We start from the raw sequence: 20,642 nt of genomic DNA, 5'->3' as shown, positions 1-20,642 counted from the left end.
ACTTAACGACCTTAGTCATATAGTTATGGGATTCGCAAAATTACAAAACTTTTGATTGGAATTCGTGTATTGCTATTACATAATAAGTTATTATCACAGTTCGTAATGACTGTCATAGACGACTAGTGAGATTTTTTAATGGTGGTAGTAGTGGGCGGGCGCAACGTAGGCGGGAGCGGCCTTCACGAGCACAGGGGCGGTGGTAGGGGCGGTGTTGTGCACCACAGCGTTGAAGCCGTGATGGTCGTCAGCGGAGTACTCCACGGTCCTGATGGAGCCGTCAGCTTCGTGGAAGGAGTAAGAGCCCTTCACGACATCTCCGTCGCGGACCTCCTGTTGGGACTTGTTGTCGCCGGTGTGACCGTCAGCAACAGAGTAGTTGTACTCATATTTGGGGTGAGCCTGTGATGAAAAGGAAGTAGTGAAAAATAATGAATAATTTTTAAGTACAGATCAGTAATTCAAAATGTATGGGTGTATCGACTTACGTCAAACTCTTCATGGGCAACGACGGGAGCGGCGTGGTAGGAGACGGTAGGGGCGGTGTGGTAAGCGACAGCGGGGGCTGCGTGGGAGGCGACGTGGGCGGGGGCGGCGTGGTAGGCTACGGGGGCGGCGTGTACGGCGGGCTGGTCGTGACGCACGATGTTCTGGGAGGACACAGCGGCGGCGGAGGAGTAATGGGCAGGGGCGGCGTGGTAGGCGACGGCGGGAGCAGCATGGTAGGCGACGGGGGCGGCGACGGCCACGTGCTGGGCAGGCTGGTCGTGACGCACGATGTTCTGTGAGGAGACAGCGGCGGCGGAGGAGTAGTGCACGGGGGCGGGCAGCAGACCTGCCTGGCACACCGCCACCAAACCACAGAGAGCTACGATCTGTAATAAAAATAAAAATGTTATAGTGAAATAGCTTGAAACTTTAAGAAATCACATTTTTATGTGTGAATTGATTGTTGTTTTTTTTCATTATTTATGATAATGAGTATTTTTGGTTGTTATCCTTGTAAAGGTAGCGTTCTTATTTATTATATTTTATATGTATGCCGACTTACTTTGGAGAACATATTGTTTTGCTTGTATGATCAAACAATGAGTGATAGATTTCGACTAAATTATTAGGCTTATATACTAGTCAACAGTTGATCAAGTTCATGTAATACTAGTTGTAGAGCGAGTTTACGGTGACCTTACTCTGTGTCACATAGTAACCATTCACTAAATTGGCGAAAGATTTTGATTAGGTAGTGAAAGTTTTTTTCAATAGGTATAGGCTCAGTCACTCAGAAGTAGTGTGGTATGTGTAAGTTACGAACTTACAATGTGGTTGAAACTGTAAAAATAATATAATTTTATCTTTTATGATAGGAATAACAATGGAATCCATCGGAAGTGCATATTTTGTTAAATACTACTTTGCTTCTACCTACCTCTATTTATGGTTAGGTTTTATTCTACTGTATATACACTATAAATGCGACAGTTTGTGAGAATGTATGTAGTTTGTAGGTGTGTAAATATATCTTTATAATGTGTAAATATATACACTGCACAGATAAACTATAAGATGGATTTTGATGAAGCTTGGCAGTGGTATAGCTTTTATCACACCAAAAACATATATGTAGCTTGGTTCCTTCAGAAATTGGAGGAAACCAGGCATGGAAGCATACAACGAATTTCTAACTTTTAGATTTGATTGAATTTCTAATCCGGGTAAATAGGAAAATTCATTATCACTTGCAGTGGACGGCAGATTTCTTTTAAACATGATAATTTTTCTTAAAGAGGTTATATTATTTTCTGCTTTGGAAAACCTTTGTCACTATCTCAATAGACTTTTCGGGTAAAAAAGCTTCAAAGTCTATCGAATAAGATATGGTAAAACATAAAGGTATTTATCTACATTCCATTAGATTGTAAACATGAGCAGGAATTAAAATGGAACTAGCATGTATTTCTTTATCCCATATATGTAGTCAGTACGACGATAGATTTTGGTCCAAAAACAGTTTCACAATCTCGTATAAAATTTCTTTCATACTGAAGATTCCATGTAGTGTAGGGTTGTAAATACCGAAATCGATGAGCGGTAAAAAGTAAAACTGGTTCAATATGTTAAGATTAAATTTTGGATTGTACATTAAAGACTTATTTTGTAAGACCTCACGATGAGTTACTTATGCAGTCTGGCGCGGCGCCCGCTGCGTTATCCTACATGCAATTTTTTATCTCATGCTGCTCAAAGCATTGGGTTCGTGATTCCGTCCTGAGGCGTGAAGCAGCGTCAAGCGTTTTTCACAGCACTTGTGCCTAGCGGTACGAGGTAGAGAGAGATTTAACTGGTGCAGTTGCTACAAACATGTACATCCATAAACTGTTACTAACTCTATAAAGAGAATGGTGAAATGAAAATCAACGAAGCTGCATCCAGCTTAAAATGTATTTAACGTCATATTTTGGTATGGTAACGCAAGCAACCCTATTCAATAAATTGAAATTACATGAGAAACTTTATTTTAACTTAGAAATTATGAAATTGATAGTTGCTTTGGTCCATGCTTTGGGTTCTGGCAAGGGTGGATCCAACTCTTAATGATGGTTGTGGACACATCCTTCCATTACAGTCGAAAAATCACATACATTCACATTCCATTATATTCATGTATTTGAGGGAGTATATAATAAAGAACATGAGGCTGTCTATAAGTTTTATAAGTGGGTAACATAAGGAAGTAGGTATATAGGGAGAGTACATAAAGAAGTACATAGAGGTATTATAAAAAAAATAATGTGGTCGTTACAGTAAAGTGGGACATCACAATAAATTGGGTTGTGGGATTGCCTACAATGTCTATACGGTAGATCAACTTATCTACTGCTGGGTTCTGGATGCACATGCATAGTTTGTCTTCCACGCTAATGTCCGAGATTATATAAAATGTATCTCAAGTCTATTATCTTTCAAGCGTCGTAAGATTTCATTATCAGCCTACAGCCATGGTGTTAAAAATATGTAGTTTAAAACTATGTAGAAATAACTTAATATTGATTTCTACTATGTTTTGTATTACCGTCATAAAAGCTTAGATACAAGTCTGTGACAAACGCAATAGTAATTTGTTAGATGAGAGTTTAGTAAAAGGCAAACATTTTGAGGATTTTTATATTTTTAAATAAATAAATATTTATTTAGTTCTAGTGGTGGTAGTAGTGGGCGGGTGCGACGTAGGCGGGAGCGGCCTTCACGAGCACAGGGGCGGCGGTGGGGGCGGTGTTGTGCACCACAGCGTTGAAACCGTGGTGGTCATCAGCGGAGTACTCCACGGTCCTGATGGAGCCGTCAGCTTCGTGGAAGGAGTAAGAGCCCTTCACAACATCTCCGTCGCGGACCTCCTGCTGGGACTTGTTGTCACCGGTGTGACTGTCAGCAACAGAGTAGTTGTACTCGTATTTGGGGTGAGCCTGTGATGACAAGAAAGTAGTGTAAAATAAAGAATATTTTTTAAGTGCACCTCAGCAATTCAAAATTTATGGGTGTATCGACTTACGTCAAACTCTTCATGGGCAACGACGGGAGCGGCGTGGTAGGAGACGGTAGGGGCAGAGTGGTAAGCGACAGCGGGGGCTGCGTGGTAGGCGACGTGGGCGGGGGCGGCGTGGTAGGCTACGGGGGCAGCGTGTACGGCGGGCTGGTCGTGACGCACGATGTTCTGGGAGGACACAGCGGCGGCAGAGGAGTAATGGGCAGGGGCGGCGTGGTAGGCGACGGCAGGAGCAGCATGGTAGGCGACGGCAGGAGCAGCATGGTAGGCGACGGGGGCGGCGACAGCCACGTGCTGGGCAGGCTGGTCATGACGCACGATGTTCTGTGAGGAGACAGCGGCGGCAGAGGAGTAGTGCACGGGGGCGGGCAGCAGACCTGCCTGGCACACCGCCACCAAACCACAGAGAGCTACGATCTGAAACAAATATAAAAACTTAAAACACTGAACGTCTTGAACAATATGACGCAAATGGCGTTTACGGCAAAAAAAAATTTTTGATTATTCACAATGTTACTTTTATTAAAAACGAATATTATATATGTCGACTATATATAAACTTACTTTGGAGAACATATTGTTTTTCTTGTACGATCAAACAATGAGTGATAGATTTCGACAAAATTATTAGGCTTATATACTAGTCAACAGTTGATCAAGTTCATGTAATACTAGTTGTAGAGCGAGTTTACGGTGACCTTACTCTGGGTCACATAGTTTGGCGAGTTTAAACCGTTCACTGAATTGGCGAAAGATTTTAATTAGTAAAAGTTTTTTATAGGCTCAGCTAACCGGAAGCTAAATGTACAAGTTATGCGGTGTTTAAAGTGGATACCAAAAATAATTTTCTTCTTTAAAGTACGATAGGAATTTTGGATTGAGTTCATCGGAAGTGTATAAAATAGTTATACGTAGGTACATAAAGTCATCCAAATTAAAAACTAAAATATTTACTATCTATTTAGCGCTCAATCCTTCTCCGTGTGAGAGGAAGCCTGTGCCCAGTAGTGCGACGACAAAAAGGCTGTGAGTAACATTTACTATCCTATAATTTATTATAAATGCGAAAATTTGTAAGGATGCGTCTAGTTTGTGCTTAAGTGTGTTAGCCACTTTTGCACACAAAAACTACTGGACGGATTTTGTGCCCACAGCGTTATCCTAAATGCAATATTTTATCCCATATTCCTCAAAGCGTTGGGCCTGTGAGACCGTCCCAAGGCGACAAGCAGCGTGGTGCACTAAACCAATAAAGAATATACAGTTTTTGACTGAATCGTACCTTTGACTAGCGAGAGACAGCATTATCAAGATATTGCTATGGAGATAAATTGATGGCAAAAAACATGAAATTCAAAAAACATAAATGATGGTGTCGGTGAGGCCACACGATGCGCTTTGCAGTACAGTGCACTGTGGCAGTGTAATTGTACATAGAGGTAGTGTAATAATTGCACTGAGGTGCCCAACACTTGTGAATAGCGAGACTGGACCAGTGCAGTTGCTACAGAAATTTAATGTCCTTCCATATATTGTTACTAATTTGATAAAGAAGAATGATGAAATGAAAATTAATGAACCTGAATAAGGCTTAAATATTGTGGAGGTTGTGGGCACATCCATCCGATAAAGTCGAAAATTCCCATACATTCACATTCATTAAATTCAGGTACTGAGGGAATGCATAATATATATTTATCTTTATATATATTTATCTCCTTACTAGCTGTTGCCCGCAACTTCGTCTGCGTGGGCAATATAGAATCGTCAAAATACTACTTATCTCGTAGGTGCATTCTTTCACGTGACAGTATAATTAGGATTAGCACTTCGCAGTCGCATAGATTCATTGATCAAGGTTGTGTTGTGGATGTGACCATTTTTCTAAACAAAAGAAGTAAAGTTTGTGACGTTGTTCAGCCAATTTGGAAAATTATTACGTATGGTGCGTAAGTAATTTTCACAGGAAACAGCTATAATCTATGTCTACATGCTTTGAGTCTGATAAAGCTGTCATTTGTACATTTTCTGCAGCTGCTGCGACTAATCAGAAGCCAGAAAGTCTGTCAGTCTTACTATAATATGGATATCGTCTTGTGTAGTTGACTGGATTGTAGATAGGTAGTCGCTCCAAGCAACATATTGGTACTAAAACAGATTCGGTGACTGGAAGCCAACACCAACATAGTTGGGGAATAGCTGGATGGATGATAAAATGAGTCATCATCATCTGCAGGCGCATAGGGTAGGATAGTTTCACTTACTCATGGTAAGGCTGACCCCACATTAGGCGTGCGCGATCCTCGGGCGTGTGAACGTCGCGTTTTACTGCCCTGCGGCATGTGTGAAGAGTGCAAGCGACGCGCTCGCGGCGAGCACGCGGCGCTCGAGTTGCGTTCTTACCCCTTCGCCTGCTATCCCCGCCGCCCGCTAAACGCCTTAGCAGTTAAACGTCAAGGAGAGCGGCGCGTGCGCGCCGCGAGCGCGCTGCAAATGCCGCAGGGCAACAAAACGCGACGCTCACGCAACGCGCTCGCGACGCACGCGCGGCCCCTGCGCTACTCACACGCCCGAGGATTGCGCACGCCTAATGTGGGGGAGGCCTAAGCCGGGACTCCACCGAAATGTTTGCATTAGTTCACGAATAGGCAAAATGTACGTATCTGTGAGTCCACTTCATGTGTCCGTACTTGAAACCTGTAGTTTTGCCAAGATTTTCAGAATGTACGCTCGCAATTTGTCATTTCTTGGTGGAGCCAGCAAATCAAAAGAAACATAAGTGTTGTATACTGTGCGTCACTACCGCACACCGGGAAAATTTCGCTCTTGCGGAGGACGTTTATATACCATATTTTGTGTCACACGTAAACAGGACGACAGTAAGTATCCACCGAAACACTTTCAAAGATCTGATGAACGAACAAATCAGACCTGACTTGGTCACCTGGGGCCAATCAGAGCTCTATGAAGCGATCATACGCTTTGGCTCCTACTGTTATTGTGGTTTCTGAAAATTTATTCACCTCATTCAACGATGAATGTAATTCTGATGGTACTATTAAGAACACTTGCTTAGCGCAGAAGCTGACGTTGGCAGGTCAACTCTTTTGACTTCTCGAATAGGATACCATTGGTTTTTGTGCAATGCACACCTGCAATGCATTCTGGATTAGGATAGGATATAGGTGGATAGGATTTGCAACAGAGAACAATTCTGTCTTTGTGATTAAATGATATCAAACGTAGTTTTATATAAAAGGTGTTTTTTAGGGTTTTTAGACTTGGCTCGGGTCTTACTGAGACTGTTCGTAATCGTGAACAGTGTATTTGCGATCAGAAGTTGAAAGTAAGCATGTCTCTGGTATGCGGCGCGTAATTTGTACGTTTTCAGACGCATAAAGCATTTTACGTGTGTATGGTATTAAATAGAGAGAGCTCCCATTTCTTATCTGCACTTTGTATCTGGGCTTGTTTTTAAAGCTACAGAATCCTACATTACCTTCCTCACGCTTAGCAGCGCTTGCGAAAGATAGATCCTCATTTCTTCTAGGATTAAGTTTACATATTTTGCATCAGAAAAAATAATTAAGGTCTACTTAATACTACTCACTCAAAGTAATTTGTTTTAAGGCCACCACATTAGTGGAAGATAAGCTAAACTATGTTTATGAAAAAATCCTGATATGAACCCCATCTGTAACTTTCAATGATAATTAATTGTTCCACTAAAGTCATCATTTTTGACATAATGTTCAAAAAATAATTTAGATGGCACCGTTTTAAATTTGGCTAAGAACTATTAATTTTCTTTTCATCAAGGTAATAATTATAGTTGGATTTTGATGTGGCACGGCAAACTGACAAACACTATTGAAATGTCTATCGAAAAATTACACTACGTGTTAAAATATGGTGAATTACGGAAAATACACAACTCCATCTGTTGAAATAATAATCCTCTATAAAGTATGTATGGTAATATTGTCATTTACCACCTCGCTCCTTTGACAAATTGATGATGTATTTTATTTACCACAGATGGAGCTACTTTAACCTTGGCTAAACAAAATTTTCATATTTTTTTTCTTCCGAAGATACTTATAAAGGTGTGATTTTCTGTGTAAAGATTAACATAGGCCGATCAACTAATATAAGTACAACATTCAAATGTACAGTTTTGATAAATAGATTGCGTGTCGTAATATTTTACATCTTGAATTCACATAATTAATCATATCTTTTGATAGAGTGAATCGATTTCGATGAAACAAAAACTAAGTAATACCCCAAGTTACGTAGAATTTTTGTATATAAGCATTGTCTGCATTTAATTCGTAGATTTTACGTGAATCCCGAACAAACAAACAGATAAACAGACAAACAGACAAACAGACAAACAGACAAACAGACAAAAATGACAAAAATGATGGAAATGGGTTCTGTTAGTTATTCTTTAACATGCTGGCTATTTTTTTTGTCAATTTCTTCAATGTACAAAAATTACTTTTCTACAGATTTATTATATGTATAGATGTTCTCCCCTTAGGGAGAAGGTAAATAAGGGAGTTTATAAAGGACTACTTAGGTGTAGTACCTACATAATTGGGACGTCGCATGCAAATTGGAGTAATAGGTACGCACATAACAACGATTAGGTATTTGGCCGGTATCAGACCGACTATTTTGATTTAGGGGTCCCACACAAAACTGCGAATTCGCATCGCATCGCAAACGGCCGATCTAATTCGTATTGCACATTCCTGCGATATTACGTCATACTTGGTGACGCCGCTTTTAAAATAAAAAAAAAAAAACAAAGTTTGTTGTATGGGAGCCCCCAAAAGATTTATTTTATTCTAGTAGTAGTTGTTTCGCTATAACAACAAATACCGAAATATTTTTTGTTATAGCGGCAACAGAAATTACTCATCTGTGAAAATTTTGACTCTCTAACTACACGGTTCATGAGATACAGCCTGGTGACAGACGGACGGCTTAAAAGACTTTTAGTGATATTAAACTCAAAAGCTCTTCAAATGAAGACATGCTCATTCTAAATTAATCAAAAAAGTTATCATTTTCAGTTCTTGACCTAAGGTTTGAGAAGTGTACTTTCGAGTAAAATAGTTCCCACGAAAATTCATAATAGTAACAAATGGTTGAACCCAGAATCTAACAGCAGTGCAATAATCTTTTTGCGCTACATCTTACGCTTTCTAAAAACACGTCCAATACGGCTGACTACACCTGAAGGTATATTGAAGGTTGCATTACAAGATTGCATGGGATACCAATCGGTTTGCCGTTTAAAATCTTATCGCAGAAATTCGCATCTAAAGTTCCTGTGGGAGCCCTAAATCAAAAATCATTTATTCAACCTTGGCTGCAAGACAGCACTTTTTGAACGTCAGAAATTTACAATAGACAGCCCCCAAAACGCCCACCCTTCACCACTTCCTATGTGTTTTTGCTGGGAAGAAGAAGTGGCGCAACAAACTCCCCAGCAACACATGTCTGTCTGTAGGTTAGAAGAACCTTAAATAATGTTTGATATGTACATTTGCAAACAATGTAATTTGTATTCCACAATAGAGGACAATATGCAATATTGACACAAAATTACAGTAAAAATTATTAATACACCACATGCTAGCTAGCACTCACCCTACATACCTTAACTAACTTAAGCATTTAATAAGTTTGATGAAAATAAAATTATAGCCTCAAATTATTTACACTTAATAGGATATAAGGGAGTGCCCACCTACATGTGCTATTCTTTTATAAACTAGTAAATTAGACCGCTCAGCCAGAACACAAGTAAAATAAAAAGAGTTTAAAAAAATTAAAAAATAAACTAATATATAGTCAGTAAGACGACCTGGCACCACAAGCAGCACCCGTTCACGAGGATAACGTGAGGATCAGCCATCGCCCCCCTCGCACATTTTTGAGGGAGGGAGGCAACCCGACCGCCGACGCTACCGCAAGCAGTGCCGTCTAAAGGTTTGGTTTCCTAGGAAAGCGGTGCCGTCATATAGCGGCCGTAATACAGCGGTGAATGACGTCACCAGAACGTTGTCTATGTAAACAAAATGGGGCGGTTTCCTAGAGAGCGGTAACTGACACCGTAACTTCAAAAAGCGGTGCCGCCATTTGCATGACGGCCGTCTTGACGGTGTCAGATAGTTTGGTGAACGTTTTATTGAAAGCGGTGAAGCTTTTTTAATACGTATTTGTGTTTTTTTTTTCGGAACAACGTCAAAAATTTGTTACAACTCTTGGAGCAGCGAGGACGACGAAATTTTAATAGATTTCTTTTGTAACCACGAAGCAATATATAATATAAAAAGTAAAGATTATAGAAAAAGACAACTAAAACAGAATTGGTGTCGTGAAATTTGAGAAATATTAAATAAAACAGGTTAGTAAGTATGATACAACTAACAAAAAGTTTATGACGGTGTGTTAAAACGGCCGTGGAACTTTCCAAATGTCATCACCGTAAAGACGACCGTCTATTTGAGTCCGTAATATGACGGCCGCTATATGACGGCACCGCTTTCCTAGGAAACCCAAGCTTAAGGGAGCATGACGTACTCACTGCTACACAACTCAATATCAAGATCAAATTATCAGTTCTCGCGAAGTAGTGGTCCTTATTTACTAAAATCCAAAACAAAGAATTAATACAAAGAATGTATCTTGTCAATAATGTAAAAACATTAAAAAAAAAGTAATAATAAATAAAAACAAAATAAATGTCATTGAGTCAAAGAGATTGAATGGCAGAAATTAAAATTATCCAAATAATATAGCTGTCTTGCGTTCATCATGGCGACCAACTATTTTTATCATTTAAATAATCATTGATGGTGTAATATGCCTTTTTTATAAGAACAGCCTTAACTTGTACTTTGAATTTATTAAACGGCAGTTCTAGTAAGGTCAGAGGGAGCTTATTATAAAAACAAATACCTAAACCCAGAAACACACAGTTTATGCTTATTTCTAGTATTAATGCTATGGACTTCACTTTTCTTGGTATATCAATGTAAGTTTATATACATTCACAAATAGCGGGTCAACTGTCGGCTGACTGTTTAACCTGCAGTGTGCAGGTTCTCTAAGGCAATGGCTTTGTGAAAAATAAATAATATGTTGAAACTACATAGGAACTTCAGTTTAAAATATACATTTTTGTTATATAAGTTTGTTACAAACACAACAGTATTTTTTTAGATGAGAGCTTAGTAAAAAGCAAACGTTTTGAGAAATTTTATATTTTTAAATAAATAAATGTTTATTTAGTTCTAGTGGTGGTAGTAGTGAGCGGGTGCGACGTAGGCGGGAGCGGCCTTCACGAGCACAGGGGCGGCGGTAGGGGCGGTGTTGTGCACCACAGCGTTGAAACCGTGGTGGTCATCAGCGGAGTACTCCACGGTCCTGATGGAGCCGTCAGCTTCGTGGAAGGAGTAAGAGCCCTTCACAACATCTCCGTCGCGGACCTCCTGCTGGGATTTGTTGTCGCCGGTGTGACCGTCAGCAACAGAGTAGTTGTACTCGTATTTGGGGTGAGCCTGTGATGAAAAGAAAGTAGTGAAAAATAAAGAATATTTTTAAGTGCAGCTTAGTAATTCAACATTTATGGATGTATCGACTTACGTCAAACTCTTCATGGGCAACGACGGGAGCGGCGTGGTAGGAGACGGTAGGGGCAGAGTGGTAAGCGACAGCGGGGGCTGCGTGGTAGGCGACGTGGGCGGGGGCGGCGTGGTAGGCTACGGGGGCGGCGTGTACGGCGGGCTGGTCGTGACGCACGATGTTCTGGGATGACACAGCGGCGGCAGAGGAGTAATGGGCAGGGGCGGCGTGGTAGGCGACTGCGGGAGCAGCATGGTAGGCAACGGGGGCGGCGACGGCCACATGCTGGGCAGGCTGGTCGTGACGCACGATGTTCTGTGAGGAGACAGCGGCGGCGGAGGAGTAGTGCACGGGAGCGGGCAGCAGACCTGCCTGGCACACCGCCACCAAACCACAGAGAGCTACGATCTGGAAAAAGAAAAGAATACAATTTATAGTAATGCCAATTTAAGGTTAATTGTTACTAAAATATTAATAATAAAATTTAAATATTATTATTTAAATATTTAAAATTAAAATAAAATAATAAAATTTCATTATGAATAAAGTTAATATCAACTTACTTTAGAGAACATATTATTTCACTTGTGTGATCAGACAATGAGTGATAAATTTGAACTAATATATTTAGTTTATATACTAGTCGACAGTTGATCAAGTTCATGTAATACATGTTGTAGAACGAGCTTTACGTTGACCTTACTCTGGGTCAAAAATTTCGCGACTCGGACCATTCACTAATTGGCAAACTATTCTTGTTAGAAATAAAACCTATTCTCAAAAGTAAAATATTAACAATTGTTTATGACCCAAAGGCTACTATTGTGGAGATCTCTATGTAGGAAATAATATTTTAAGCATGGGTAGATATCATAATTATTATGATGTTCAGGGAGTTATGGCTGGATCACAATATGTACACATTACGTTTGAATTAGTGTCTTTGGAGTTTGGTCTAATTAGAGCAGGCTTTCTAATGTAGGGATTCTAATTTACACATTATAATAAATACTAACTTTGCGTTGTTTAGGATAGAATGGTGTGACTAGTTATTTTGATTCTCCGTTGAATCTCAAAGACGAGCTCTTGAGAAAGAATTTACACTCATAATTGTTGTTTAACTAGAAAATAACACTTTAATAGATTCGTTTTCTCATTTTATAGTCTTTTTGTCAATGTATATTATACAACATTTCTGTAAGGTTATTCTAACCTACAGACAGACTGTCGCTGGGGAGTTTGTTGCGCCACCTGTTGCGACACTTTTTTCCAACAAAAATAGCTACATCTAATAGGAAGTGGTGAAGAGTGGCGTTTCGGGGGCTGTATTTTTATAATTTTTACGATCATTATGTGCAGTTCTGCAGCCAAGTTTCAATAAATGATTCTAAATGGACTATAAGTTGAGAGTTCAAGTCTGCCATCGATCGACCTAAAGGAATAAAATCAACTTTAAAGTCTATAAAGTGTTTCATTTTGGAGAAGACATACTTAATATCCCGCAGTATTATATGGGAGCCATCGTCCGTCACTTTCGTTACCCTCAATTTGTTTTATCAATGGTGGCTGTGATGCAATGGTTTTTTTTTTATATGGCAGACTGGTGGTGTTTGTATAACAGTTATTTCCCAATTGCTCATATCTACTGATCGTAGTACTAAGTACAGTACTCCTACATCGTACAGTACGTCTACATGTTTATCAACGCATCCATCTAATTTATTTATAACATTTCCTGCAACTCATTTCTTTTTTTTTAAAGAATAATTACGTATCTATTTTACTTTGACATATTTTTTTTTAAATTATGGTACGTTTCTGAAGGAGCCGAGAAAAGAGACATAGGTTTTCCCTTGTTCTGCGGTGTGAAAGACAATATTAATTTTACCTGGAACTATAGATTGAAATTCATTCATTTAATTGCAGCTCATTTCACAGCTGCAATTTTCAGATTATTAGGATAATTATTATTTCGTTTCTTCTATAGTAAGAATGTTTGTAATTTGACAAATAAGTTGATTTAAAATATTTTGCATTTTCATGATTGGAGGATACTAGAGGTATATATACTTCATTTGAGTAGTCACTTATCTTAAGGTATACAATGATGATAAAACCTTCTATACAAAAAAGTATTAACCAAAGGACAATGGGCGATTCCGGTCCAAATGCCCACCACGAACGAGATCTATATGGCTAGATAGCCCGTTAAATATAGAACATTTTTTGTTATGAAAGTAAAAAAAAAAAATATAATGCCAGAAAAAAGTTATAGCAAAATCAAAAAACTCATTGCATAGATTTTATCAATTTCATTTTTTCAATTACTTTTCGTGATGTTCGATTTTCGTACTTTCTGACAAAATAGAATTGTTCATTATTAGAGAGAAGACAGTTACATCGAACTTTCTTAGATCCAGGCACCGCTGAGTATATTCAAGCACTTCTGGCGCCTCAATTGGTTAGTGATTCGTCATCCATCGGGCAAAAATATATGGGTTGTTTATATGCAAATGTGTCTTACTCATCTTAGTTTTAGATAAAGTGCGGAAATGGAAGTGGAATAAAATAAAAAATAATAATGATAACATACAAAAACTACCGAAAATTAAGAATACATTTTTGGCTATAACTTTTTTTTGGCATTGTTTTTTTTTTTACTTTCTCAGTAAAAGTTACTCTAAATTAAGTGGACTATTTAATTATATAGGTCTCGTTCGTGGTGGACATTTGGACCAAACTTCATACATTCTTGCCCAATCTCCTTTGTCATCAATCATTACCTAGGACAAGTAGTCCAATTAAGCAGGTCCAACTTCGAGAAAGAATCGTTCGGGAAACTACGCAATATCTTTTCGTTCGACATACCTCAGTGCCTGAAGACGAAAGTCTTCAATCAATGTGTGTTACCAGTGATGACTTACGGCACCGAAACGTGGTCTCTCACTATCGGCCTCATCTCAAAGCTCAAAGTCGCTCAACGATCTATGGAAAGGGCTATGCTCGGTGTTTCTACGTGATCGAATCCGAAATGAGGAGATCCGTAGACGAACACCGATATAGCCCACCGGATTAGCAGGTTGAAGTGGCAATGGGCTGGCCATATTGCTCGCTGAGCAGATGGCCGTTGGGGTCGAAAAGTGCTGGAGTGGAGAATAGCGTAGGAGTAGCGTAAGCGCAGCGTAGGACGTCCACCAACAAGGTGGACAGACGATCTTATAAAGGTCGCCGGAAGACGCTGGATGCAGGTCGCCTCCAACAGATATCTGTGGAGATCTAAGGGGGAGGCCTGTGATCAACAGTGGACGTCCTATGGCTGAGATGATGATGATGATTTATTTAGAGAACTGCAACTGGGTTTCATGACACCAGTCTTAAGCGTGTGCAATTCAAATCTCATCTTAGCTGCTGCTGAATACTTGACTACTGTATCAACCTATCATTTCTTCTTTTTAGGGCCATCGTATATGTTAAAACTCATTCTGAATGGGCAGAAACACTAATTGGGGTTATAATAATAATTGAAATTTTGTACTATATTAGTCGTATGTACACCAGGTTTGTAAAAAAAGATCCAAATAAATTTTCCTTAGCAAATAAAACTATAGTTTAATTTGCTAAGGAAAATTTTTGGTCTCGTTTAGTGGTGGTAGTAGTGGGCGGGTGCGACGTAAGCGGGCACAGCCTTGACGTGCACGGGGGCGGCGGTAGGGGCGGTGTTGTGCACCACAGCGTTGAAACCGTGGTGGTCGTCAGCGGAGTACTCCACGGTCCTGATGGAGCCGTCAGCTTCGTGGAAGGAGTAAGAGCCCTTCACAACATCTCCGTCGCGGACCTCCTGCTGGGACTTGTTGTCACCGGTGTGACCGTCAGCAACAGAGTAGTTGTACTCGTATTTCGGGTGAGCCTGTGATGAAAAACAATTGAGATATAAGTTCATGACAAAATGTGGAGGATTAAATTGTGTTGTGTTCCTTGAGTACTTTTAACTTACGTCGAACTCCTCAGCATGGGCTACGACGGGGGCAGCATGGTAGGCAACTGGGGCAGGAGCGGAATGGTAAGCAACGGCAGGGGCGGCGTGGTAGGTGACGGCGGGAACAGCATGGTAGGCGACGGGGGCGGCGACGGCCACGTGCTTTGCAGGCTGGTCGTGACGCACGATGTTCTGCGAGGAGACAGCGGCGGCGGAGGAGTAGTGCACGGGGGCGGGCAGCAGACCTGCCTGGCACACCGCCACCAAACCACAGAGAGCTACGATCTGTAAAAATAATCATGTTATGATAATTCCTGTCTTTAATCCTTACACCATTCGTGTTTTGCTATGTGTAGTACTTACTTTGGAGAACATGTTGAGATATCTACTTGAGTGATCAAATGCTTAATGATAGATTTCGATTTGTGCATTTGGTTTTTATACCAGTTGACACTTGATTGAGTGTAGGCCGTAGAGGTAGTCAAACTAGAATTTTTGCAACCTTACGCAGCGTTGGTTTTACGAGTCACCCTTTCACTTCAAGGTTCCAAAACAATAGGATGAATTAATACAGTGCTTTCTACCTTTTTCATAAAGTTGAACAAGAAAAAAAAAGTGTTTTTTTTTGTCCGTGGCCCGGCAAGCCCTGATGGCATTGTTAGAAGATCAAGATCTATTAAACTGAAAATTGTATTTGTGAATGAAAAGTAAATTTTTACTTTCGTGAAGACATTTCATTCTTATTAACTTGACACGGGTGCAGCTTAAATCATCTTTTATAGATGTAAAGCCACTGATGACCACCGTAGGGTGGGGTCTGTGGGCGGTGAGTTCGGGTGGCTCATCGTCCCTCTGTCTACTTAGACGACAGACCCGTGTCGACGGCGCGCGTTGTTCCACGCGCTTCTCAAAGAGATGTCAGCAACCCCAGCGGGGCCCAGTAGGGCCAAGGCCTGCCGGGGCTGCGGGTTGTTCGAAAGAGATACCGCGGCCCTGGTACATAAAGGCCTATGACGGAACACGACGGTTTTTAGTCAGTAAGAGTCTGACACTCCCTCACCGCTGCTAACCCACAGCGGGGGGTCATTTGATGATTTTTGAGATCGTTAAAAAAAAAACCGGCCAAGTGCGAGTCAAACTCGCACACGAAGGGTTCCGTACCATTATTTATAAAATGAACAAAAAAATCACGTTTGTTGCGGCAACAGAAATACATCATCTGTGAAAATTTCAGCTCTCTAACTATCACGGTTCATGAGATACAGCCTGGTGACAGATGGACGGACGGAAGGACAGCGGAGCGAAAACAATAGGGTCCCGTTTTACCCTTTGGGTACGGAACCCTAAAAAGGCCACTGATGACAGTTCTGATGTTAGTTATCTACATATATTAGTCAATATTAAATTTTATTTCGTTAAAACGTAAGTAATTATAATAAGTATTCAACTAAGAAGACGTTTAGGTTCCTTGGGACATCTGTCAATGTTTGGCCTCGATTGAACGGTGATTTTATTTAAATAAAAACATCCAGTAACGTTCCTCATCCTCCAAATACCCACATTTTCGCGACTCTATGAGGAGGTTTGCCATTATTACATCTCCTCTCGTCATTTTCTTCTCCATGTTTATACATCTTATAAATTTTGCATCATGAGAAAGAACAATATCCATATAATCAGGTGCTATTTATATGGCTACACATTTGCTATATCATCCTATACATCTTTACAAATAAAACGACCTTCACCCATATGTTTATTGGATGAAAAGTACTTTATGTCTGTAATATATTAAATAATATATCGCTGGTGGGTTGGCTATAAACAAATGGCGAAACCATATTTAGTAAAGAAAATAAAAATAAATTTTAAACAGTGGACTCATTAGTTGGTGAAGGTCATTTCTAATCATATCGACAAGTAAATTATGCAATTTCTAAACTAATATTTCCTATTAAAGCTTTGTATATCACCTTGAGTGGAATGCCTAAACATTGAACGGAATATTAATAAGGCAATTCAGACATTGACATAAAATTATAAATTAATTCTTACATGACATCTTTTTCGTCAACTGTTACTAATAATAGCTCAAATATAAATATCGGATCGGAATTTCAAAGGGTAAATTAAATGCTGTAGTTTAAGTATCGAATTTCTTCTGTATTTAGCACATAGTTAACAACAATATTATACACCTAAAACAACTTTGGCTTTTTAATGATGGTAGTACTGGAGGGCGGGAGCAGCCTTCAGGAGAAGGGGGGCAGCTTTGACATGTACGGGGGCGGCAGTGGGAGCGCTGTTGTGCACCACCGCGTTGAATCCGTTGTGGTCATCAGCAGTGTACTCGACAGTCCTGACGGAGCCGTCAGCTTCGAGGAAGGAGTAAGAGCCCTTCACAACATCACCGTCGCGGGACTCCTGCTGGGACTTGTTGTCGCCGGTGTGGCTGTCAGCAACCGAGTATGTGTACTCATACTTGGGGTGAGCGATTTCCTCTGGTTGGGCGGCGAGAACCTTGGCGACGGGGGCTGCGTGGTAGGCGATGTGGGCTGGAGCGGCTTGGTAGGCAACGGGGGCCGGAGCGGCGTGGTAGGCGATGGAGGCAGGAGCGGCGTGGTAGGCGACGGGCGCAGGGGCAGCGTGGTAGGCGACGGGAGCAGCCAGGATCTTAGCCACGGGAGCAGCTACGGCGATCTTAGCCAGGGGAGCGGCCTGGGCATGAGCCTCATCGTGACGCACGATGCTCTGGGAGGACACCGCGGCGGCGGAGGAGTAGTGGGCGGGAGCCGCGAGGAGACCAGCCTGGGCCACGGCCACGAAGGCGCACAGAGCGACGATCTGAAAATTAATAATAACACCGATTATAATATATCACTAACACTTTATATGCGTCAAATATATATTTTCAATAATACAATTTTCAACTTACTTTGGAGAACATGTTGATACTTTTGTGATCAAAAGGTGAAGTGATAATCTATATTTTGGAGCTTATCTATTTATAACGGCATGTTGCGTATTAACTAATTCTAGTATAAGTAGTGGAAGTTGTCAAACAAGCTTTAGGCGACCTTGCTTCAGGTTATATGGTCACAATATCAATACGTTCACTGAAGGTACATCGCTGATTGCAAGAAGTTTCATAAGTGGAATGTCATTTAACTATAACATAGAATTATTATTAGACAGATATCGATTAATATGAAGGAAGAAGAAAGTCCAGGTTCGTTGATTTGAAACCAGAATAAGACCTGCATTTTTATACTTTACGATTTATTTAAAACTAGTCCTTATGGGAACAACTAGGAGGCTACAATTATTTATTTGTTTTTTTTCTGATTGATATTCACTCCGCTTCGCTTCGCCTGCACACTAACTTATCCGAATCGCAATACTCTCAATAGGGGTGTTTTCTAAATGTGTATTTAGTATCATTTTTCCCGTTGAAGTCTTCATTGGATTTGATTTTGTTAAACGATCTTATTTCACCATCTTATTTATAATTTTGTACAAGTAAAATGGTATATTTTTTGTGAGCTTTTTATTTCACACATAACTCAGCCATTTTAGGCATTGCATACTTAGAATTAATAGACATAGACGAATTTCATAGATTGCTGAAGATTTCTATACCGATGTAACAAAGATGAAATATTTTTTATTCGTCTGTACAATAAAGGTTATTTTTTACACTGGTAGAAATGAACACTATCCCCTAATAACATATACTTCAGGGCCGAGAAGAAATTGCCCCGGGACGCTAATAAAACTGCGGAAAACCAAGTGCTGCAAAATATACAACTAATATTGGCTGGGATCGGCATCGACATTCAAAAATTAACGAAGACTCTTTCACTTGCCCGGTAAAATATTGGACGTGATGAAATCTTCACCAAAAATGAATATGTAGGACTAAACATACATAAATGTGAACAGTTTCTGTAGCCTACAAACATTTTACAAATCAAACGACCAATCCATTTTGCAGAGTATATTAAATTCATAAAGTGGTTGAGAACATTTCAATAATTTTCTATTGTAAAAGACCAAATCTGATAATGTAGGCACAATATATCTATTTGATGCAGTCTTTAGGAACATTACTTACGTTACGTGCCTACAAGTTTCTTTGCGAAAAATGGCTTTACCTTTTGACGACACGTGATATTGAATTGATAATGCCTTTAGTCGAATTCAATCAATCGATCAAAATATCACTTAACAATATTACTAATATTTAACAAGTATTTTCTAACTTTTGAGGCATATTATTATAACAGATTATTTATTAGGTATGTCGTAGATAGAACTAAATATACTTAAGAATCCGCGCCATGCGATCATGAAGTATTTTTTTACTTAAACTGTCGGTATGCAATTAAGTCCGTCGGCGTCGGTTCAACTGTAGGGAAATTATGCCCGTTTTCACCAACAACCTCTTACCGTTTCCCTATCTAAATGCTACTTTTAATAAGGACCCCTCCCAATTTGACACCTACCTAAATTCATTTTCACCACACTTATACATGGATCCCTTAAGTAAGTGACAGATTACTAGTTCTACAAACGATAATGCAAAGTCGATATTTTATCGATAAAATGATTTTTCTGTACTTCTTAAGAAATAAACGTCTATCGAGTATATATTACTAAAGCCTGTGAGTTTTTGTTCTTGTGATGTTATTTTAATTTAACTTAAACTACATTACGCTATGTTTTATGCAATAAAACAGTAAAGAGGTTTTCTACAGGTGATTTTTTACCTATGTCATTCGCGCGTTTGTCAAATTGACTGATGTGTATGTGTACATAGAGTGAGGTTAATTTTGGGTTTATTATTGTTGAATAGATAAGTTTATTTTGGCAGAGAAGAGAAAACGAGGATAAACCTTTCTTACAGAAGAAAAAGACAAGCTAGTGAAATTGTTGACGTCTCATAGAGACACAATATTAAACAAAAAACGGATGGGACCACGAACGAAGCCAAAAACAAAGCTTGGATCCAGTCACAAATAGTTTTAATGCGATAGGAACCGTTTACAGGTAAATGTGAATAATATCCGTGTATAATAATATAGTGTATTAAGATATTGCCGTTCAACTGTGTTCCTTGTTGGCTTCATTGTATTTTTGTTCTCCATGAGTTGATAGATTTAAGTATGGGGTTAAAATTATAGATTTATTATATTTATTTGGTTTCAGGTGGTGAGAGAAATTGGAAAGACGTGTAAAAACATGCTGCGCCCAGCCCACCCCAAATTGAATTGGTGCAGGAGGATGATGATAATGTTTGGTACATCATATGAGGACTAATATTAAAATATTTGTTTACTATCTTTGTTTTAATTTACATAATTTATTATGTTCAATGTTAGCCTACTTCTTACCTCCAGAGGGTGTCCCTTATCACCTAGGAGATAGGCTCCTCCATATTCACCATTTTCGAATCATTGGTATCTACTGCAGTTTTGGTAT

General features: G+C 39.7%; 2 protein-coding genes across 2 annotated transcripts; both read right to left on the bottom strand.

The window, feature by feature from the left end:
• Nucleotides 1-62: 62 nt before the first annotated feature.
• LOC124630839 (histidine-rich protein PFHRP-II-like) lies at nt 63-11,775 on the bottom strand. Its single transcript, XM_047164858.1, has 6 exons — nt 11,749-11,775; nt 11,252-11,593; nt 3,548-3,922; nt 3,225-3,461; nt 489-782; nt 63-402 (listed from the first exon to the last, which is right to left on the bottom strand). Exons 1-6 carry the CDS (start codon nt 11,758-11,760, stop codon nt 136-138), a joined length of 1,527 nt encoding a protein of 508 aa, XP_047020814.1. The 5' UTR covers nt 11,761-11,775; the 3' UTR covers nt 63-135.
• A 3,030-nt stretch (nt 11,776-14,805) lies between these two features.
• LOC124630645 (cuticle protein-like) lies at nt 14,806-18,126 on the bottom strand. The gene is made up of 5 exons (XM_047164609.1): nt 18,097-18,126; nt 17,384-18,005; nt 15,525-15,565; nt 15,180-15,446; nt 14,806-15,092 (listed from the first exon to the last, which is right to left on the bottom strand). The coding sequence occupies exons 1-5, from the start codon at nt 18,106-18,108 to the stop codon at nt 14,826-14,828; spliced, it is 1,209 nt and encodes a 402-aa protein (XP_047020565.1). The 5' UTR covers nt 18,109-18,126; the 3' UTR covers nt 14,806-14,825.
• Between the last annotated feature and the right edge of the window lie 2,516 nt (nt 18,127-20,642).

The sequence above is a fragment of the Helicoverpa zea genome, chromosome 5 (assembly GCF_022581195.2).
Source record: "Helicoverpa zea isolate HzStark_Cry1AcR chromosome 5, ilHelZeax1.1, whole genome shotgun sequence".
NCBI lineage: Eukaryota > Metazoa > Arthropoda > Insecta > Lepidoptera > Noctuidae > Helicoverpa > Helicoverpa zea.
The sequence above is the reverse complement of the archived record's forward strand: the minus strand, read 5'-3'. Positions and strand labels throughout refer to the sequence as shown.

Coding starts and splice junctions, on each gene's coding strand:
- LOC124630839 (XM_047164858.1), bottom strand. Junction 3,923..11,251: donor CTTACCACTCTGCCCCTACC/GTCTCCTACCAC, acceptor GCGGTGTGCCAG/GCAGGTCTGCTGCCCGCCCC. Junction 403..488: donor TTGCCCATGAAGAGTTTGAC/GTAAGTCGATAC, acceptor TTTTCATCACAG/GCTCACCCCAAATATGAGTA.
- LOC124630645 (XM_047164609.1), bottom strand. Junction 15,447..15,524: donor ATCTCAACATGTTCTCCAAA/GTAAGTACTACA, acceptor TTATTTTTACAG/ATCGTAGCTCTCTGTGGTTT. Junction 15,093..15,179: donor CCCATGCTGAGGAGTTCGAC/GTAAGTTAAAAG, acceptor TTTTCATCACAG/GCTCACCCGAAATACGAGTA.